The sequence below is a fragment of the Maudiozyma barnettii genome, assembly GCF_903064755.1.
Source record: "Maudiozyma barnettii strain CLIB 1767 genome assembly, contig: KABA2_13, whole genome shotgun sequence".
Taxonomy (NCBI): Eukaryota; Fungi; Ascomycota; class Saccharomycetes; order Saccharomycetales; family Saccharomycetaceae; genus Maudiozyma; species Maudiozyma barnettii.
Window position 1 is genome coordinate 533,213 of NW_024545250.1, and position 20,630 is coordinate 553,842.

Sequence of the window (20,630 nt, forward strand, 5' to 3'; positions counted from 1 at the left end):
CTCATCGCATCGCTATCGCAATTTGCACGAAAAATTTTCACTTCGAATGGAAACTGAAAGCACCGAAATGACCAAAAAAGATAGCAAGGGGAGATATACATACAAGATGATTAGGTTGCAAGGTTCTATTTCGAAGTATGTATATATGTTAAGATCTGGTACTTCGATAAGGTATGGGCGTGTTTTTGTTCTAATGACATTGTCGAGGTTGTAGTTGGGGTTTTGACTACTTTCTTGCCCATTGAACTACTACAATTTTTGAAGGGAACAGTTGCTCGTATCTAATTCATATGGGTAATTGTACTTGTTGTAGTTTGTTTTCTTTTACGTTAACGTTTAGTAATAACGTTTTATCAGTCATGTATATACTATTATTAATCCAGGGACAATATATATATATAATTAAGGAACTCCGACCGTGTTAAATTTATGCACAAAATCTTGAAAATGACATGGAATCTTGTGATAGCATTTACCAATATGACTATCTTCTTGGTATATGACTTGACATGTTAAAATCAACTTTATCTTCAGGTTGTTACCTTTATAATGGATAAATTACTATTTAATGGCTCATTTCACGTGATATGGGGGACGGCCTCTTTAGTGACGTCCAAATATCGAGAAAGATACATAATCGAACTATATAAATAGGGAACTGACAGAAAGAAAGAAAGAAATAAAAAACAGGAATGTTTCCCCAATTATATCCTCTTAACTTTGGGTAAATCTTCAATTGGTCATATAAAAGTGGTAACAATGTTTGAGAAAGAATTAAAAGTCGCTACTGAAGCTGTCCGTTTAGCCTCGCTATTGACCAAAAGAGTTCAATCCCAAGTGATTGCTCACAGGGAATCTTCTACTGTGATCAAATCAGATATGTCACCTGTGACTATTGGTGATTTTGCAGCCCAGACTGTAATTATCAATGCCATCAAGAGTAATTTCCCAGAAGATCACGTCGTTGGTGAAGAGACTGCCGAAGGATTAGATGATAAGTTTTTGGCTGAGATTTTGAATGTTATCAACGAGAATGAAGCAAATTTCCAACAATATACCAATGCTAAGGATGCTATTCTTTTCAAGAATGAACAATTTCCATTGAAGAACGTAAATGACGTCCGTAAAGTTATTAATTTTGGTGATTATGAAGGTGGAAGAACCGGAAGATTCTGGTGTCTAGACCCAATTGATGGTACAAAGGGATTTCTAAGAGGTGAACAATTTGCTGTGTGTTTAGCCCTCGTAGTTGATGGTATACCCCAAGTTGGCTGTATTGGTTGTCCTAATATGACTCTAGCTAACTATGGCTCCAAAGATTTGCAAGGTCATGAACCATTTGGATACATCTTTAGAGCAGTTAAGGGTCATGGTGCTTTTTACACTACTAACACTCTACAGGAACCTTGGGTTCAAATCCATGTGAGACAGTTGAAGGACACTCATGAGATGGTCACATTAGAAGGTGTCGAGAAAGCACACTCCTCTCATGATGAACAGGATGAAATCAAAAAGAGACTAGGGATCACACAATCCTTACATTTGGATTCGCAAGCTAAGTACTGTCTATTGGCTCTAGGACTGGCTGATGTCTATTTACGTCTACCAATCAATCTAAGTTATCAGGAAAAGATCTGGGATCATGGTGCTGGTAATGTCATTGTCTTGGAGGCGGGTGGCCAACATACAGATGCGTTTGAAGACGTTCCCTTGGACTTCGGTAACGGTAGAATTCTCGCTACTAAAGGTGTTATTGCATCAAGCGGTCCTCAAAAGTTACACGACCTAGTGGTATCTACCTCGGGTGATGTTATTGACACAAGAAAGTAAATTGCATCTCTTTAATGATTAAATAAGCTGATTATAGATATATATATATATATAACCTACTGAAAAAAAAAGATAAATATATGAGTAACATACTCATTATTGGCCTTGGCTCCAAGCAAGAAGAGGGTTGAAAGGTAGCAATAAAAAAGATGAAAGATATATCAATAACAACGTTTAACTGTGGGAAACACTTTCCTTACGATGAAAGAGTGCAACTCCAATCAGTATTGGATTGCTTGATCCCACCGAGTTCGGATCCCCTAGATTTATACGTAATAGGATTCCAAGAATTAGTAGAGATATGGGAAGGGTCATTTACTCAAATAGTTAATAATGGGTTGTTGAAGATTGCTGATGGGGTAGTTTCTTTATTACAGTTACGGTTTCCCGATGAACACTTTCAGGTCATAGCGACTTCGAATTTGGGTGCCATCGGTATGGTAATAGTTGGAAAACAATATTTACAGATAAGAGACATTCAGAAGGGCAATTGTTCAAGAGGGATGTTTTACTCAAACTTGAAAGGTGGTACTGCTATCCATATGAACCTGTTGGAAGATGATAGGTGGGAGAATTTTGTATTTATGAACTGTCACCTTGCGGCAAATGAAGGTGAATGGAACAGAGAATTAAGGGTTCAAGACCAAGATGCGATCATTAAAAGTTGTTTTAATCAGTTTCAGTTGGCTTCAATGTCTCGATCTCATGTATTCTTTTTAGGAGATCTCAATTTCAGAAATTTCAAGCAATACGATGCATACTCGACAGATTATTCAAATACGTACACTAGGCAAGAGATATTGCAAGAAATAGATGAATTGAACATTTTAAGACACAGAGGAACTATTTTTGAAGGGTTTGAGGAGCCACCTATTACATTCTTACCTACATTCAAGTATATACTGGATGGTACAAACAAATATAATCCAAAACGAGTTCCCTCATGGTGCGATCGAGTTCTATATTCCACTTATAATAGTAAAATTAAAACCAAGTATACGTCAATGAGGAGAGAACAGCCATTATTATTTAGTGATCATCAACCAGTGAATCTCACCGCCACCTTACCAGAATTGTACTACCCTCGACACGCAATAACGATAAGTTCGATAAGTACCAACCATGTAACGGATTTAGTTGACACAGTTATCGGATATACAGGCTGGATGGTTTCTTTAAGGGTACATTGGTGTATATTGGCTCTTTTGATTTTATTTATCATTTACAAAAAACTTATATAAGAAAGATTTGAAAAAAAAAAAAATTAACTTTTCAAATATGCTTGAACAACAGCAAACAACAGCAAGTATATACCAGACTGATAATCAACATGAGTCAAAACGAATTTGATGTGCATTTAGAACAAGAGATAGAACGTGCCAAGAAAGCCATTGAGACGAAGAAGCAAAGGAGAACTCAGGATAACAAGATCTCGTATGCTGACCAACAGCAGTTGAGAGATCACAATGGATTCAAATTAAAGCTAGTAGGTACTGATGCGTCTAAGAATAAACAAGTAGATCCTGATTACGAGGTCATTATCGATGGGCCATTGCGTAAGATTAAGCCATATTTTTTTACTTACAAGACATTTTGCAAAGAACGGTGGAGAGATATGAAACTTGTTGATATCTTTACCAGCGAGTTCCGTGACCGTGAACCTGATTATTATAGAAGAACTATTGCCAAAGGTGAGGTCCTTGTCAATGGCCAAGTAGCTAATTTGGATACCATTGTAAGAAATGGTGAGCTGATCACACATAAAATGCACCGTCATGAACCCCCTGTGACATCAAAACCAATAGGGATTGTTTTTGAGAACGATGATCTTTTGGTCATCGATAAACCAAGTAGTATTCCAGTACATCCAACCGGAAGGTTCAGATTTAATACAATTACAAAGATTATCGAGAAGGAAAGGGGGATTGTAGTACATCCATGTAATAGATTAGATAAACCAACAAGTGGTCTAATGTTTTTAGCAAAGACACCTCATGGAGCAGACGATCTGGGAGATCAATTAAAATCCAGAGAAGTGAGTAAAGAGTACGTAGCAAGGGTAATTGGAGAATTTCCTTTGGAGGAAGTTGTTGTGGAGAAACCCGTGAGATCTATAGATCCAAGGGTAGCATTAAATGCAGTTTGTGCTATGGAAGATAAGGATGCCAAACTTGCAAAGACAGTGTTTAACCGGATTAGTTATGATGGAAAAACAAGTATTATTAAATGTAAACCATTGACGGGTAGAACACACCAGATTCGTGTTCATTTACAATACATAGGATACCCAATTGCTAACGATCCACTTTATTCGAATCTTAATATCTGGGGTCCACAGTTGGGTAAAGGTGGTGCCACAGAATTTGATGAAATCGCAAAGAAATTGGATTTGATTGGAAAGACAGATACAGCAGAAAGTTGGTTTTATCCTAATGATAACGGAGAAAAATTATTGAACAAACAATGTGAAGTATGTGAAGCAGAACTTTACACAGAACCAGGTCCAAATGACTTGAATCTTTGGTTGCATGCTTATCGTTATGAATCAACCACCAGGGATCCTACCACAGGTAAATTAAAATGGAGTTATAGAACCAAGTTCCCAGATTGGGCTCTTGAACCCCATCGCAAATATATGGAGTTAGCAATCAAAGAGGCAGACAAATGTGGACCAACTACAACCGCGTTCAGTGTTGGTGCAGTTATTGTTAATGGTCCAAGTGTGCTATCTACTGGTTATTCTCGTGAATTTCCAGGAAACACCCATGCGGAACAGTGTGCTCTTGAAAAATATTTCGAAAGAACTGGTAAACGAACGGTTCCACCAGGAAGTATTATATACACAACTATGGAACCTTGCTCTTTGAGATTAAGTGGTAATGATCCATGTGTTCAACGAATTTTGGCTCTAGATGGTAATATTTCAACAGTTTTTGTTGGTGTCATGGAACCTGATACATTTGTCAAGAATAATACAAGTTTAACTCTGTTGGAGTCCCATGATATCGACTACATTCAAATACCAGGTTATGAAGCTCAATGTACTATCGTCGCATTCAAGGGTCACGAAGAAGACATGGAACCTCTAACTGATTCAAAATAATCATGTTTTGTTTCTTTATATAATATTGTAATATTTATCACTTAGTACGACTAGTATGTTATAAAATAAATTTTTCAAATTTTGAAGATTTTAACAAATTTACTTAAATTATGAATGGTAGCCATGATCTAATTTAAAGATGACAGGCGTAATAAATAGTAGCATTTTGGTAATTCCACTAGATCTTTAGAACTAATTAGGGACTCAAGTTTTAAATTAAACAGTAAAAATGACTGATTTGATTAGCGATCCTGTGTCTAACAAACGAACGTTTGCGATAGGGGATGAACGCGATGAAGTACCTGTTGTAAAAGATCAGGCAAATGGAGATAATTTTCCTAGTAAACGTTTAAAATACGAAGCGGCTAATGAAAATTCATCGTCAGAGGATTCAGATGTGATGATTAGGAATTCTGTGGGGCCCTTAGATACTGAGGAGGACGAGAGAAATAAACATGAAATTGAACCTGTGGTACAACCCTTGCGCATAGCGAGAGATCGTGAAAGTAACAAATACATTTATCCAGAGGTAGATCGTGAGGCAACTATGACTGCTAGGAGGTATTTGAAGCATTATGGTTTACAAAAATTTTTGGATGCATACCTTCCACAAGAATTGAATTCTTTGTATATTCATTATTTGATTCGTATGCTTGGATTTGAAGTGAAAGAACGTGAATTAGTAGAGAAGGTTAACGAACATTTGATAGATACAAGTGAGACAAAAGAGGAGAATTTGACATTTAGTAATATTGATGATCCCTTAGAGAAGAAGTATGTTGTAAGGTTAATTAAAGATCTGCAGAAAGCAATTAATAAAGTATTATCTACAAGATTAAGGTTAACAAATTTCTATACAGTGGATCATTTTGTTGAACGACTGCAGAGTGCCAGAAATATTCTAGTCCTGACAGGGGCTGGTGTCTCTACATCCCTGGGGATTCCTGATTTCAGATCCTCCCAGGGGTTTTATTCTAAAGTGAAACATCTGGGACTGGATGATCCACAGGATGTCTTCAATATGGATATATTTATGCAGGATCCATCAATATTTTACAACATTGCCCATATGGTCTTACCTCCAGATAATATTTATTCCCCATTGCATAGTTTTATTAAAATGTTGCAGGATAAAGGTAAACTATTGAGAAATTATACACAAAATATTGATAATTTAGAGTCCAATGCTGGAATAGAGGCAGACAAATTAGTTCAATGTCATGGGTCGTTTGCAACTGCGTCATGTATTACTTGTCATTGGCAATTGCCAGGGTCTCATATCTTCGAAAATATTCGTAAGAGAGAATTACCCTTATGTCCTTACTGTTATCAAAAGAGAAGGGAATATTTTCCAACAATGACCTCTAAGGAAAATGAAGAATCTCAATTGGATAGATCTTTCAGCTCCGCCCCTGTATCAAAATCATATGGTGTATTGAAACCTGATATAACGTTCTTTGGTGAGGCCCTTCCGTCCAAGTTCCATAAGACAATACGGAAAGATATTACCAAGTGCGATTTATTGATATGCATAGGGACAAGTTTGAAAGTGGCACCTGTGTCCGAGATTGTAAACATGATCCCGGCAAATGTTCCTCAAATATTAATCAACAGAGATCCAGTGAAACATGCAGAATTTGATTTAAATTTATTGGGTTATTGTGATGATGTAGCCGCTTTAGTAGCCCAAAAATCGCGATGGGAAATACCACATGAAAAATGGACAACATTGAAAGATCAAAAATTTCTTTATGAAGAAATTGATAAAGGTACCTATAAAGTGGAAGCTCAGTGATTATATATACTAAATTATGAGACTCTAAATGCATTTGTAAATAAAATTTAGCATGTATGCAATAAAATTAAAATATATTATTACAATATTAATTTTCTTTTATCTTTAAATACCCAGTATTATCCCAATTTGTATATAAAATATATACGCTTATATGTTTTTATTAATGTTACACGGAAAATGTACATTGTAGTTTGTTTTTTTAACCTACTTTGACATCCGTTAAGAGATCTTCCATATATTTGACTATGCAATCTATTAACAATGACCACTCTTCCTCTAATTGCTTCCTTTGAAGCTCATAACTGGCCTTCAGCTCCTTTAATTTTTTCTCTGTTGTTTTTATCTTCCCATTAATCAATACACGATTAATATAATCCTCACTTTCTTCTTGTTTTGGTTGAATGACTTGATAGTAATGCTCTGATATTTCTTTCCTCTTTAATTCAAATTCTTGATGCTGTGAGTTGAATAATTCCTCAAGTTTCTGTAATTCAGGCTGATTAATCTTAATTTGTTCATCAAATATCCCAATCCTATCTAGAACTGTACTTGATAGAACATTTTTTAAATTTTCTTGCTGGGTTGTTAATTGTTGTTTGATCTCCATTAAGGTTCTTTCATTTCTTTGGGAATCATGCAGATCTGTAGATAAGATCCTTAGAAGGTCATATAATTCATTTATAAAATCCTCATATACCTTTGCTGAAACTTGTAAATTATTTTGTTTCTTCTCCAATTCTTGTTGTTCTACCATTTTTTTATCAATGTCGTTTTTCAAACCATTTAACTCTTCGATGAGCTTCTCCATATCTATATCGGCCCCTTTTTGTAATTTATCTCGCTTAGAATCTAATTCGATTAATCTATATCCAACAGATTCAAGTCCTTTTAATAAATTTTGTTTTTCGATTCTGTAATTGTTATAATCTATTGAAAATGTTTCCTGTAAGGACGTTAGCTTCTTCAATTCGGATTCCAACTCTTTGTTATGTTCTTCCAGTTTATTATATTCTTCATCTATTTGTTTCTCAAACTCAATACCTTCTAAATCATTGATATTTATTCCAACCTGCTGTAAATAATCACCAATCAAATCCTGGATATCATTAGTCTGCTGTTGTAATAAGTTATAATCATCAAATTTAGATCTTAGCCTATTTAATAATAATTCCATTGTTGCAATAAATTTCTTACAATCAAACATTCTTTCTTCTCTAAATCTGGCATAATTAACAACTGCACTCAGTAATCTTCTTACACGTTCAAACGTCGGTTTCTTCAGGTCCATCATTCCGAAATCATTTACACCGATATCCTTAAAAAATCTATAGCAAGTTCTGTTCAATGTAATTATTCTTAAAGTTGGAGCCAATAGTCTTGTTTCTTCGTCTATCATCCGCTTTGTTGTCTCATTAAGTGTCGTATCCGAGAGAGATCCTGTAAAACCTTTAATAATTTGTTCGTAGAGACTCATAATATATGCAGAGGTGGGTCTTGATATGTCATCCTTTGCAGCTAATGTAAAATCACAACTTTGTAAACACATCACAATCTCCGGTACATCCAACAATGGGAACACATCTCTGTTCATAATGAGTAGAAGCGCAGTATTCCTTGTTTTTTTTGAAGGGGAGGGCGTATAATTTAACTACACTTATATAGAATGGCGTTCATATGTCTCAATTGCAACCTATGAGTTCCTAAGTTCTAATACCTTTATCTGTTTAATTATTCATTTCAGTTAAAGTAAACAAAAAACCAAAATTTCGAAATGTTTATTTTTTTGTTTTTCATGAAAATTCAGTCCCTTTGGCAACCACCGGGATTCGAAGAGAGGTGCAAAACCCCATGAGACCTGACCATATCAATAAGCATGGCCATCACTAGCACTTATAAACGTAACATTTGCACAATTGAAACCAGTTATTCCCTCATTAGTAACTGTTTGTCGAAACCGTTGGAGTTCTTAAGCTGAATTTGAATCTATTTAGAGCAATAATAATCTATGATAAGATATTTTCATGTTGACATTATTCCTAATCGGGAAATTTTGGGGCATCACTCTGCAATTGAGAAATTGAAATTTTCGAAATTCAGAAATTCTAGTAAACTTTCAGCCTATGTATGTTGCTAAAATAGGCAAAGAGCAGATCTAGGTGTTCGTAACGCAATACACATGTTACTGTTGTGCTTGTTGTCTCTTAGCTTGAGGTAGATCCTTGATTATTTTAAAGCTAGACGTTGTTTCTTTTAAATCAGTTAGAAACGAATATACTCATTTGCTCAAGAATTAAAGAAGGAGAAACCAAATCAAAATGTCAGGACAAGTGTTAGAACGCAAGACACCATCGCCAAATGTCTCGAGCACACAGAGGCTCTCTGCAATGATCGATTCCCTTCACAATATACAATCTAATGAGGACCTGCTACGGCTTTCAAATCAACAGCCAAAGAGTGAGGAGTCCCTCAAGGCACCAAATAGAAATTCTCTTGTACCACCTTCAGTGTCCTCTTTTTCTCCTTATCAAGGGTCAAGTTCAGTGTCAGATTACTCAGGAGTTATTAGTCAAGCAATGGAAGTAGTACGAGTAAATAATAACGAAGTTAATTCAGTTCAACCATTGAACGCACATGCAACAATATCTAATTTGGCACTAAGTCACAATGATATTGAGAATATAGATGTATCGTCATCTAGTGATAGTGACGGAGACAAGAAACCTTTATTACCAAATCTCCCAACTGAAGAAGACTTAAGAAAGACAAGCTACGCCTCTAGATTACCAACTTTTATTTCTGAGAGAAGCGAAACTCCAGTAGCTACAATTACAGATTCTCCTGGTAAGAGTACTATGACTTCAAAGGGTTCAGGGTATAACAAAAGTATACCTTCACATCTCAACTTAGAGAAGGAAGAAAATTATATGACGTCTGACTTCATCTCGGATAATGATGACGATGACGATGTAGAGAGGACAGAAAGAGAACTGATGTCACTAAATATTCGTGATCCGAACCATTCCCATTATAAAGAATCTAGTATAAACGATATTGACAATACTGATATAATAGATGTTAGTGATCACAGTTCAATTGCTTCAAGTATAGGAGAATCATTGAATGGAGATGATGTCACGCCAGAGAGTAAAATATCAGTAGAACAAAACGGCGTGAATGTGTCTCCTGTCGTTCCACCAAGAAGCAAGGATAGACCAAGAGCCAATAGGATACCAACAGAAAAAAGGGTTATTGAGGCTAAACAGGAGGAAGCATTAAGAGTACAAAAACCTCATCCACAGAGTCACAAATCTCTAACGTCATTTCAAAGTACTACAAATAATTCAGAGAGTTATTATTCCGCAGCAAGTTTCTTACCAGAAGAAGACAATCTGAAAATGGATGACTTTTCAATCCATGATCCACAACAATTTACTACAATGAATAAATCAGGAACTATGGTTAAACCACCGAACCATTTCTCAAACGAAGAAATTTTCGGAGATACCCCATCAAAAATACATACTGTCGATCTTGATAATATATATGAGGATATCCATCCTGCAACATTACCTCCAAAGAAGGTGACATCCAATGTTATTCAAATATCAACAAAACCTCAAACTAAATCAAGTTCCAAAAAGGACCATAAAAAGAATAAAAAGAAAACAAAGGAATTACGAGACTTCAATGTCGAAACTATTAACGAATTATTAAACGTTACAAAGGGTACTTTAATCGGTTCAGAATTTTCAAACCTTGGTATGAAGATGGAAGAAAAAAGATTATTGGAAAGATTAGTTGATTCATTATCAAGATTGACAGCTGATATGGTACTTGAACCAAATCGCTACGATGAAGGTTTAAGAAGGATAAACAAGGCTACTAGAGCCCTTGAAGGTTTCGTTGAAAAATGAGCCATTTCAAAATATACAACAAAGACATTATACCCTGAAAAATTGAGTGAAGATGTATTGTATAATAAGGAGCTCTTTCTTGATATGGATTCTCTTCTTCAATTACTTCACGTTTCATATATATATATATATATGTGTAAATCACTGGTGGTTTACCTGTGTATATAGAATATAAATAATATATATTCATAAATTTGCAATAAATCATTTATCTTCAAATTTCTCATAAAATTCGACTTTAAGGTGTTCCTTCAATTTAGAGAATTTATTTGTGAAGTTCTTGCCACAGTAACAACATATTAAGTCATGGTCTCGTAGGTATTCTTTCTCTACTAGTTTGTTATCTAAAGGTTTTTCTGGAAGTGGTAGATCATCCCATTTCACAAAGAAATCAGTGTTAAAAGAATTGAAATGTTTTTTATTTTTTAGTCTTGCTGAGTAAAAGTCCTTAGTGATAATGTGGATATGAAGGTTGTTCATTGAAGGAACCCTATGAATACCGCTTTGAATGAACTTCTTTTTAAAATCATCCTTCAAATTTTTATCAAGGATTGAATATTTCTTGGTAAACTGATCAACTATATAATCTGTACCAATCTCAATATATGGTTCCATTTTGCGCTTAACATTATCAGTTAGAGCTACAGTAGGGTGTAATTTTGATAGTACTGGATTTCGAGGCAAAATTAATATATGTTCTGAAGCCTTTGGGAAACCATCCGTGATCAGAACGACTTTTGAATCATGATATATTACACGAGATCCAGAGTATGATTCTGTCAATGTCTCAAACCTTTCTGGATGGGTTATATATTGTTGTAAAGCTCCTCTCCAAGACATAATTGTTTCTCAATCCTGTTTAAATCATCAAATAGAGATGTTCTCTAACTGTAAGTTTTAAATATTAACTGATATTCCCCATAGTTCGAATATCTTTTTTTAAATAGCACGACTTAAAAGTGCTATTACCGTTCATTGGGTTACCTATTTATTTTTGTACTAAGGTAAGACTATGAACCTTAGATATTTTGGTTTCATTATTTTTTTTGAATTTTTATGTTTTACTAAGACATTTTAATTTTTGGAGTTAGTAAGCAATTGGAAAGGTACCTGTAGGATCCATTGAGTAAACAAAAAAAAATAAGTGATATAAATTTGAGTATGACGAAGACTACTCATGTTAGATAAAGCATGTTAGTTTTAGTATTCTAACTGTAGAGAATCTGAGATAGAGTGTTTGCCTCTATTAGTCTCTTCAAGCTTTACTTTATTTAATTCGGGCATTTTTTAATACGATAATTGTCGGAAATATATTATAATAATGATAACGACCAAGGTTATGATCTGATGAAAAATTCATCCCGCAACAACTTAATAATAGATTGATTACGCCATTGCCGACTGAGTTTATAATCACGACAATGATAATCCAACATATATAAATGGAACAATCTTTCATTTATGAATATAATTGTTTCCATAATTTACTTTATATATTTTTATATAAGATATAAAAAGATCAGACGACTATAAGTTGATTTTGTAATATAATAAAATTTGTTCAGTTAAATAGAAGATGTCTAATATTCAATTTTCCCATCAAATCATGACGGAAATTATGTGAAATTGAGATATCTCAAATGTATTACGAAGCATGTTAAAAAATGAAACAAAATATGTGGCATTATGAAACAAAGTTAATCGTATTATGAAACAAAACATAATTCGAACCTCAATTGATATTGGAATAAAAATACATATAAAGACAAAGAATTCTGAACTTACATTCTGAGTTAGATTCTATTCGTTCTATAAATTATATACAATACAAATAATCACTTACAAATAGAAGAGAAATATAACAATTATATTTTGCTTACCTAACATTAAAACTTAAGCTACACCATTCACCTCTATACCTAACACCTTTAATAATGAACGAATATAAGTCTAACCACACTATGTCTGCTTCAGCTCAAATCATATATTGAATGTAAGTTCAGAATTCTTTATCTTTATATATTATTTAATTTTACCGATATTCCATTTCTTCTTGCTACCTAAACGATCATTGGTTAAACGATTATGTGTTGAAATGTAGCTGCAGCACTAAAAAGGCTAACATTAGCTTAACCTATCTGAAGGAGAAGGTAGCTAATATAAGTAGAATTTAGAGTGTGCTGCACTGTCGTATATATAATAACACATGATATATACTGCATAATGTAGTATTCGTTCCCCCTACATTGGGTTTATTGGAGCTACATAGTCCAACGTTACTATGCACAAAAGATGAGCAGTTTAACAACAACAACTCTGTTTAACAGTTTAACATGCAGCAGCTCACTATTGTTAGATCATTGCAGGATGAACCTAACATCAGATCATAACCTTGGTCATTATCACTCTTATAATATACTTCCGACAAGTCTGTTGTTATATCACTGAGGGGTTAGCCTATTGTTAGATTCTTATATTATGTTTTCAACTGTTTCAGATATGACAAAGCCATAAATAGTAAGCGGTTTTAGCTCAGTTGGGAGAGCGCCAGACTGAAGAATAACTTTGGTCAAACAAGAAATCTGGAGGTCCTGTGTTCGATCCACAGAAATCGCACATTATTTTTTATTTTCTTACTTGAGTTTACTCTAATTTACGAACCATATCCCTCAAATTGTGCAATACAATACAACTACCATTTGACAGTTGTTATATTATCTTGTGATATAGTTAATATTATTTTTTGTATCATTTCTGTGTCCTCTTTAAATTAAGGCAGAATTTCAGGTACATTATTGTCATATTATTTTTTTTTTATATTTACAGTAATTTGAAGCTTATATGAATATATAAATATATATGTGCCACTTTGTAAACGATTTTCTCGTTATAAAATTAGATAAATGATTAAAACTTATCTAAGTCTGGCATTTTAATAATACTTTTTTCTTTATTTTCTGTGAAAGTCTGTAATAACTTCATAATCTCCGAATCCTTCCATCTATCAGGGATGGGACTCTGTTCATAATCCTTTGTAGCCCAATAGTAAATATCCCAATCTAATTCATATAATAAAGTATCATATTCTTCTAGCTGATCTCTATTCATAGTCTTTAAATATTTAGCAGCAAAAGCAGATAACAACAAGTCAGTTTCCAGGATACCTCTCTTACGAGACTGATACACTAACCTAGACTTCATCTTATCAATAGATTCACCTACTCTTTTGTTTGGAACAATCTTAATCCTAGAAATGATATCCTTTAACTCTGAGTCATGAATATTACCCTTTGGATTGTTTGAGTACAATCTCGCGGTTGTGAACAGCATCACATTGGTTCTACTTGGGACTAGTCTGCTTCCTGCTCTTAGTAACATCATCTTTCTGAAAAATACACCTTGCACTATTTTACGAATACTATCACTTAGACTTCCAACCTCTAATGTAACTATTACTTATTGTTGTCTCTCTTAATGGGTCACCTTTTAAACGTATTATTAATGATTTCGTTATTCGGAGAGATATAAAAGGGGAGACAGAAATTAAGTGTGTGAAAGTCTTTCAAGCGCGAAAATGAAATCTGGAGTGGGAAGAAAGAAAGAAACTAAAAGAGACCTTTTTTTAGCAACTTTCTAGTTTTAAAGAGAACATACCACTGCTTAAGTCGGGAGTTATTTGTTGGTATACCTGAGGTTATCTTTGAGGTATATAAATCAATTAAATAATGCCATAGGTTTTTGCAACAGAGCAACACGATCAAATTATGATTTGAATGCGAACAAATAACCAAATATGATTTATTGCATGGCTAAGCGCTGACTGTTACGTAAAGTGATCTAGCGATTAAAACATCGAAATATTTATGATCGATGAACTAGATCGACATAATATTCATTATCAATCATTATAACAATAGAAAAGTAGCAAGTTGAAATCAACATCCCTTCAGATTTGGATCAACACACTACATAATGTGATGTGTGGGTGTGCTATGATTATCCTGATAGGCTTGGAATTTTACGCATACTAATTGTGAGTTTTATTTTACTTTCTTCCCTTTAGACGTTTATTGACATTACAAAAAAAGTATATACAAGATTGAAGAACCAGCGGTTGGCTCAGAGGTATTTGAGAGTAACAATTTTCTTTTTTGATTGAACAAATTACAAAAAACATTAACAAGGTACTGGACTCTTCATATATTGTAAGGTTTTCATTTTGTGGTTTTTCCTGTCTACTATAAGTCATACATATACTCACTAACTAGACAATGGACTCATCTGAAGAAAGAACTTCAGATAACTTCGTAATATTTCCAGGGTTTTTCAAAAATAAAAAAGTTTTTATTCCAAATGAGGAGATAACTAAGAATCGTACAGGACTTAATTATAAAGCTACTAGAAACGATATATTTTTATCAAAAGAACAGAGACAACATAAGAGGAAAAAAATAATAGAATTGGCGACACAGTTTTATAATGCTAATGGAATAGAACCAAATAATACAGATACTGATGTATCAATGAGTGCAGTGGCAGATTTTTTCAATATACCTAGACAATCATTCAGTGATCATATTAAAGGAAATCATCAAAATATAGCTATTCATGGATATGCCAAGAAAGGAATTCTGACTGATGAAAATATCAAATTATTGAGAGATATTGTTAGAGCGGTTAGAATCAATGAGAATCCAGACTTTGATGGACAAGATCTATTTGCAAGTGATAAGGAATTGATAAATCTAATAAGTGTGGTGACAGTATTCGTAAACAATCAAGTTGAAACAACTATCCAACTAGGTAGTCAATTGGAACTTCTGGCTGTAGATTTATCTACGGATGAAACAACATCAAGACAAACTACCTTAGAGAAACTATTGGCGTTTTTCAATAACCCGGTTCTTTGTGTGGAATCATTTAAATTGAAAAGTAAAGATCTGGATCAAATGCGACTGGGGCTAATTGCTTTAAAGAAAATATATTCATCAGAACATGAAGTCAAATTACTTAATAGAAGAACAATATCAAGATCTAGAGATAAACTCGGAATTTTTCCTCCCAACGTAAAATCAAAAAAATCGTCTCTTTCTACGATATCGTTAAAATATGAGAATAGTCATAAACGTAGGGATACAATAATGGATCCAGAAATAAAAAATGTCACAGAAAAGTTAGGTTTATTAGATAATGAATTGCCTGTTACTAAGGATCAAATTATACGAACAGTTTTTGTTAAATTGAATAAAATTCTTGATAAAAAACATCAAAAATCACTTGAAGATATACAAGAGTATCGGAGATTGATAAATGACTTAATAACCCCACTTAAGGCATTTACTGAATATGGCACATTGATAGGTGAGCAGTTTCAAAAATTAACAGACTTAATCTTGCAAATAAGTTTCGAAAATGCAGTATTGCTGAGAGCAAATGGTGGAGGTGAACCTGCCCTCGGTCTACCATCGAGTCTAGTAGAAAAAGAAATACAATCTAAAGGAGATGAACATAATGATTCTTCTCATTCCACTGAGACTATGCATTTTTGAAAAACAGCATCAACAACATAAGCTCAAATGAATTAAATAAAATTTGCATATTCCGAGTAGATAATTACAATATATATATATATATACTATGCGATTTGATCGAAATTTATACGGGACTAATCCTCTAGCCAAGAATCATCATCATTCAATGGGAACATACTCGTTATCCGTTCTTCGATAGCTGGCATTATATCACTGATGTTATTCGTCTTTTTAAAGACGCAAAGTCTCATGGATGGGAAACAATTCCCACGAAGATACCCTAAATTGATCAAAGTCACGAGAACATTCTCTACGTTATCACTAGAATGTATACCATTAAATATAGTAATCGTAGTAGTAGAATCGTTAAGTGAAAAATAGTCATCTTTACCGATTGATAACCTTAAAGCTCGTGAAACCAAATCATATGGGAGTCTATTAAAACCTTGCGATAATGACCATTCAACAATTAAATGTTTTATAAGATATTTATATGTTACCATTGGCAATTTTTCTAAAAGAATAAGTAGTAAATTTGCCTCTAGCAAATCTGCTTGGTATAATTTTAGCCAATTGTTCACTTTTTGCAAATTACCAGACCTTATATTTTGTTGTAATTCTGAATACATATTTACCATTTCTGGATGGAAATGAGATAAGACATCAAATCTAAACCTTTTACCTATCAAAATTCCAGTCGGAATCAAAAATTTTAGTATCCTTTTAATATTTCTCTGCAACTGAGGCGTCTGATTAACATTTGGTATCGAAGTTAAACCAAGTAATAAACGGAAAGAGTTGTTCAGTTGTACAAATGCATTCAATATTCGAGAGTTTAACAAGTAATATCTACCTAAAAGATATCTATATTCTATCTGTTCATTAATTGGAAATTGACTAAAATTAGCTAACGAACATTTAGGTTTAAAATTCTTAAATATATTAGAACATAACTGTGGGGATTCTATTCTGAAATAAATATTATTCAATTTATTTACCAAGTATAACAAAATACGTTGTTTATGAGGCAATTGTTCAAAAATTTCAGTTACGTTTTCACTATTTGATTTAATACTATTAAAAAGTTTCGAAATAATCATCGAAGTATGTGATAAGAATTGATGTTTTTTTATTTTCAACTCAAGATAATGGTTATCTAATTCCCTAGCCAATGGAATAATAAACTCAGTAACCTCTATGAAAACAGGGACTAGCGCCTCACATGGGTAGGAATCATTTAGTAGACAATTGTTTAAATCTGAATAGTATTTAAAGATAAGATCACTGCTATCCCATGAGGACCACGGGTTGACGTCTCTGCAATATTGTAGAAAAGACGTTATCATAATGTTAAAACGAGTCCATCTTCCCCCATGAAAGTTCCGAGACTCAACATATTCCTCTATCGATTTATCGTCCATAGCTTGTCCATTATTGTTCAATTGGTTCTGCAAAATGGCTACCAATCGACCATTCTTGTTCAGGTCTAGGTTGAGAATGGCATAATTTTGGTTCTGAATGTCAGACACAAATGTGTTCAAGTTGTAATTCATTCCTTCTGGGTCACGATCACAATTTGTTCAAATTGAGGACCAGTCTTGTTTTATGATATCTAAAGAGCTTTATAAATAATTTCTGTGCCAATATTTATGTTCCCTTCACAACATATATAGATTCCGATATTATACTTATTTAATAAATTTTTCACTTTTGTTTCTTGAAGTCATCCGAACAACAAACTCTTTCAATCTTTGTTACAAATATAAACCTTTAAATTACAATAAAGCAGGAAAAGGAAAACGGTGAATTCTACAATAAATTCTCAGTAGATTATTATAAAAGGAAAGGAATAATAATATCCGTTTTGTTGTTGTTGTCTCTAACTCAGATAATCAAAGAGAAGAAGGTGAAATCTGCTCAGGTTTTTCACCAATTGAGTTTACAAATCTGTTAATACCAGCCGAATTAATAGAACTAAATTGCTAGTTTAACCCATGAACATTTATTAAATCAAAATAGATCATATAGTAGACAAATTTGGCAATGTCAAGCAGTGGTAGTAGTGAGCAACCAAATGGACCAAACAAACTCAACAAGAGGCCGCCAAGAAGAAACTTTAGAAGAAAGACGAACAAACCTAAGAAGATAGATGATAATGCACCTGATCAATCATCAGATGTGACGAAGATTTCTTCTGAAACCAATAATAAAACAGTTCCTACTGTAGAGAATAAAAGACCCTCTGAACGTCAAACGAAGAAGCCTTCTGAGAAGAAACCAAAAAATAAAACCAAAAATAGTAGAAACAATAAAAGTAAAGCACGTAACAAGGTGAGACGGGATGCAGATCAAGGGTTCAAGTTGGTGCTTAGACATTTACCTCCAAATCTAACGGAAGAAGAATTTATGGACAACTTAAAACCTGTTATCCAGGACAAGAAACTATCAACATTTGGAATAATAGACAACTATTATCGTCATGGATCTATAGCAAACAATTTATTTGAAAAATCAGTGTATTCAAGAGCTTATTTTACATTTAATTTAATGGAACAATTGAAGGAGTTTGGTAATAATGTCAGAACTCTGACATTTATTGATGATAAAGACAACGTGTCAAATCCAGTTTTGAAGGTATCACCATACGTGAAGAAATTAGGCAACTCTAACGTAAGTAATAGAAAGCATAGTAAAAAGTTGGAGGGTACAATTGAAAATGATCCGATATTTAAACAGTTCTTAAAAACAATTAAACTTATGGGAGATAAAGATGATTCCTCGTATGCTTTTAATAATATTAGTATCTTCAAATCATTAGAGAAAGAACTAGCCAAGGAGAAGAAAATAGATGCCCTTATAGAGAAAAAGACTGAGTTGGCTATGATCAAATTATCAGGTGTTGATGTCAATAAGATGAATGAAAAGAAGAAAAAGAAGAAAGAGAAGAAGAAAAAGAAGAAGAAGGAAAAGAAGGCCAATGAAGTAGAGGATTCAGGATCAGTATCCAAAAAGAAGAAGAAAGAAAAAACATCTAAGAAAAAAAGTAAACAAAAGAAAGATAAAACTTTAAAGAAAGAAGATAAAAATAAAAATATAGTCATTTTGGAAGAGGCAGGAAAGAGAGAATTGAAGAATAGAATGAAGATATTGCAAGAAAAGGAGAAAAAAACCCTTGCAATGGAAAAACGTCTCGAAATGGTTAATAAAGCTAGAGAACAGCAAATGTTGTTAAGAAAGGCTAAAGAAGAAGAAGCCAAACGTTCAGATAACGTAGAACATACCCCGAGGACTCAACCTGTCAAATTACTGAAACATAGGGATAAATAATGATAACTTTGCATTTACATTATTGGCCTGAAGTTATTACGTTCAATATCGTTTGTGTGCTGCTCCTTTGTAATAATTTTGGTGGTTCATTCGCAGCTTTCTAATGTTGGCTATTGAAAACGATGCCTAAGATTAATTTCAAAAGAGAATAGGGCTTAAATGTAATATCGTATATCTATCCATTTATCTATCTATCCATAGATATATATCCTCTGCATTAAACTATCAGGAAGAGGTGAATACTGAAACAATTTATATAAATACATATACATATATATATAAATGTATGCTAGCCATCAATAGAGTCATTGCTGTCTTCAGAATCGTCCGTGGAGCTATCAGAGTCACTATCAGAGTCACTATCAGAGTCACTGGCATAAACATTACACCAGTTGCATCTGCCTAAAGGAATTCCCCATATATCATCTTTAGTAATCAATTGGTCAAGAATTTCATCCACATGGATAATAGAGATGGTCAGATTCTGTGATATAGCAGTACAGTCCTCATATAAATCCAAAGACTTCAACTTTCTATAATCCAACAGGTGTTTTTTAAACAATTTTTTTAAACGTTTTGCAAGATCATTCTTTTCACCTAGATAGTAATATTGGACACGAATATAAGTAAGTAGCAATACAACTATATATTTATCATCAAAATTCTCAGAATCTCGATTAGACTCAATAACATCTATTAACTGATCTATGGTAGGTCGTATTTCTACAAGTTTCATTAGTATACATTTGAACATCATTCCTCCCAACATGTGAACTTGATTGACTGATTTCCCCTTTAGTGTACCAAAATCTCTTACAATTACCTTTAGAAGACCCATAAATGTATCACAATGTAGTGATGGTGCAGTCAAATTGACTTTGTAATATACATTGTTATGTATCTTGTCTCTTGTCAATCTTGGTATAACCAAGGATACTGATTGATGATTGAGCTCTTTCGAAGAAATATATGATTCCACATAAAAATCAAACGACATTAGATGCTTTGTTCATATGTTTAAATAGTAGAGTGTAGTTCTCTTGCTGGCTCTCTTTTATGTATCAAATTGGGAGGGGAGTTTGCAGAACGATATCAATTATTCTTCTAATTATTGAGTTCTTTCTATA

The 20,630-nt window shown here is 33.4% G+C and overlaps 12 protein-coding genes and 1 non-coding gene across 13 annotated transcripts; 8 read left to right on the forward strand and 5 right to left on the reverse strand.

Annotated features, from left to right (window-relative positions):
* Window positions 1–759: 759 nt before the first annotated feature.
* On the forward strand, window positions 760–1,830 carry MET22 (3'(2'),5'-bisphosphate nucleotidase; the record flags this gene model as incomplete). The annotated part of the gene is made up of 1 exon (XM_041553113.1): window positions 760–1,830. One exon carries the CDS (start codon window positions 760–762, stop codon window positions 1,828–1,830), a length of 1,071 nt encoding a protein of 356 aa, XP_041409047.1.
* A 149-nt stretch (window positions 1,831–1,979) lies between these two features.
* Window positions 1,980–3,071, forward strand: INP54 (phosphoinositide 5-phosphatase INP54; the record flags this gene model as incomplete). The annotated part of the gene is made up of 1 exon (XM_041553114.1): window positions 1,980–3,071. The coding sequence occupies one exon, from the start codon at window positions 1,980–1,982 to the stop codon at window positions 3,069–3,071; it is 1,092 nt and encodes a 363-aa protein (XP_041409048.1).
* An 89-nt stretch (window positions 3,072–3,160) lies between these two features.
* RIB2 (bifunctional DRAP deaminase/tRNA pseudouridine synthase RIB2) lies at window positions 3,161–4,933 on the forward strand (the record flags this gene model as incomplete). The annotated part of the gene is made up of 1 exon (XM_041553115.1): window positions 3,161–4,933. The coding sequence occupies one exon, from the start codon at window positions 3,161–3,163 to the stop codon at window positions 4,931–4,933; it is 1,773 nt and encodes a 590-aa protein (XP_041409049.1).
* A 229-nt stretch (window positions 4,934–5,162) lies between these two features.
* HST1 (histone deacetylase HST1) lies at window positions 5,163–6,728 on the forward strand (the record flags this gene model as incomplete). Its single annotated transcript, XM_041553116.1, has 1 exon — window positions 5,163–6,728. One exon carries the CDS (start codon window positions 5,163–5,165, stop codon window positions 6,726–6,728), a length of 1,566 nt encoding a protein of 521 aa, XP_041409050.1.
* Window positions 6,729–6,930: 202 nt separating this feature from the next.
* NUF2 (kinetochore-associated Ndc80 complex subunit NUF2) lies at window positions 6,931–8,322 on the reverse strand (the record flags this gene model as incomplete). The annotated part of the gene is made up of 1 exon (XM_041553117.1): window positions 6,931–8,322. The coding sequence occupies one exon, from the start codon at window positions 8,320–8,322 to the stop codon at window positions 6,931–6,933; it is 1,392 nt and encodes a 463-aa protein (XP_041409051.1).
* A 724-nt stretch (window positions 8,323–9,046) lies between these two features.
* NBA1 (Nba1p) lies at window positions 9,047–10,645 on the forward strand (the record flags this gene model as incomplete). Its single annotated transcript, XM_041553118.1, has 1 exon — window positions 9,047–10,645. The coding sequence occupies one exon, from the start codon at window positions 9,047–9,049 to the stop codon at window positions 10,643–10,645; it is 1,599 nt and encodes a 532-aa protein (XP_041409052.1).
* A 204-nt stretch (window positions 10,646–10,849) lies between these two features.
* On the reverse strand, window positions 10,850–11,485 carry HNT3 (DNA 5'-adenosine monophosphate hydrolase; the record flags this gene model as incomplete). The annotated part of the gene is made up of 1 exon (XM_041553119.1): window positions 10,850–11,485. The coding sequence occupies one exon, from the start codon at window positions 11,483–11,485 to the stop codon at window positions 10,850–10,852; it is 636 nt and encodes a 211-aa protein (XP_041409053.1).
* A 1,681-nt stretch (window positions 11,486–13,166) lies between these two features.
* On the forward strand, window positions 13,167–13,261 carry KABA2_13S05544. Its single transcript has 2 exons — window positions 13,167–13,204; window positions 13,225–13,261. It is a non-coding gene; the product is annotated as a tRNA-Phe (tRNA).
* Window positions 13,262–13,552: 291 nt separating this feature from the next.
* On the reverse strand, window positions 13,553–14,023 carry SDH5 (succinate dehydrogenase assembly factor SDH5; the record flags this gene model as incomplete). Its single annotated transcript, XM_041553120.1, has 1 exon — window positions 13,553–14,023. The coding sequence occupies one exon, from the start codon at window positions 14,021–14,023 to the stop codon at window positions 13,553–13,555; it is 471 nt and encodes a 156-aa protein (XP_041409054.1).
* Window positions 14,024–14,916: 893 nt separating this feature from the next.
* On the forward strand, window positions 14,917–16,194 carry KABA2_13S05588 (uncharacterized protein; the record flags this gene model as incomplete). Its single annotated transcript, XM_041553121.1, has 1 exon — window positions 14,917–16,194. One exon carries the CDS (start codon window positions 14,917–14,919, stop codon window positions 16,192–16,194), a length of 1,278 nt encoding a protein of 425 aa, XP_041409055.1.
* Window positions 16,195–16,310: 116 nt separating this feature from the next.
* Window positions 16,311–17,729, reverse strand: THP1 (Thp1p; the record flags this gene model as incomplete). Its single annotated transcript, XM_041553122.1, has 1 exon — window positions 16,311–17,729. The coding sequence occupies one exon, from the start codon at window positions 17,727–17,729 to the stop codon at window positions 16,311–16,313; it is 1,419 nt and encodes a 472-aa protein (XP_041409056.1).
* Window positions 17,730–18,219: 490 nt separating this feature from the next.
* Window positions 18,220–19,503, forward strand: UPF3 (Upf3p; the record flags this gene model as incomplete). The annotated part of the gene is made up of 1 exon (XM_041553123.1): window positions 18,220–19,503. One exon carries the CDS (start codon window positions 18,220–18,222, stop codon window positions 19,501–19,503), a length of 1,284 nt encoding a protein of 427 aa, XP_041409057.1.
* A 289-nt stretch (window positions 19,504–19,792) lies between these two features.
* Window positions 19,793–20,500, reverse strand: PRP38 (U4/U6-U5 snRNP complex subunit PRP38; the record flags this gene model as incomplete). The annotated part of the gene is made up of 1 exon (XM_041553124.1): window positions 19,793–20,500. One exon carries the CDS (start codon window positions 20,498–20,500, stop codon window positions 19,793–19,795), a length of 708 nt encoding a protein of 235 aa, XP_041409058.1.
* Window positions 20,501–20,630: the final 130 nt, after the last annotated feature.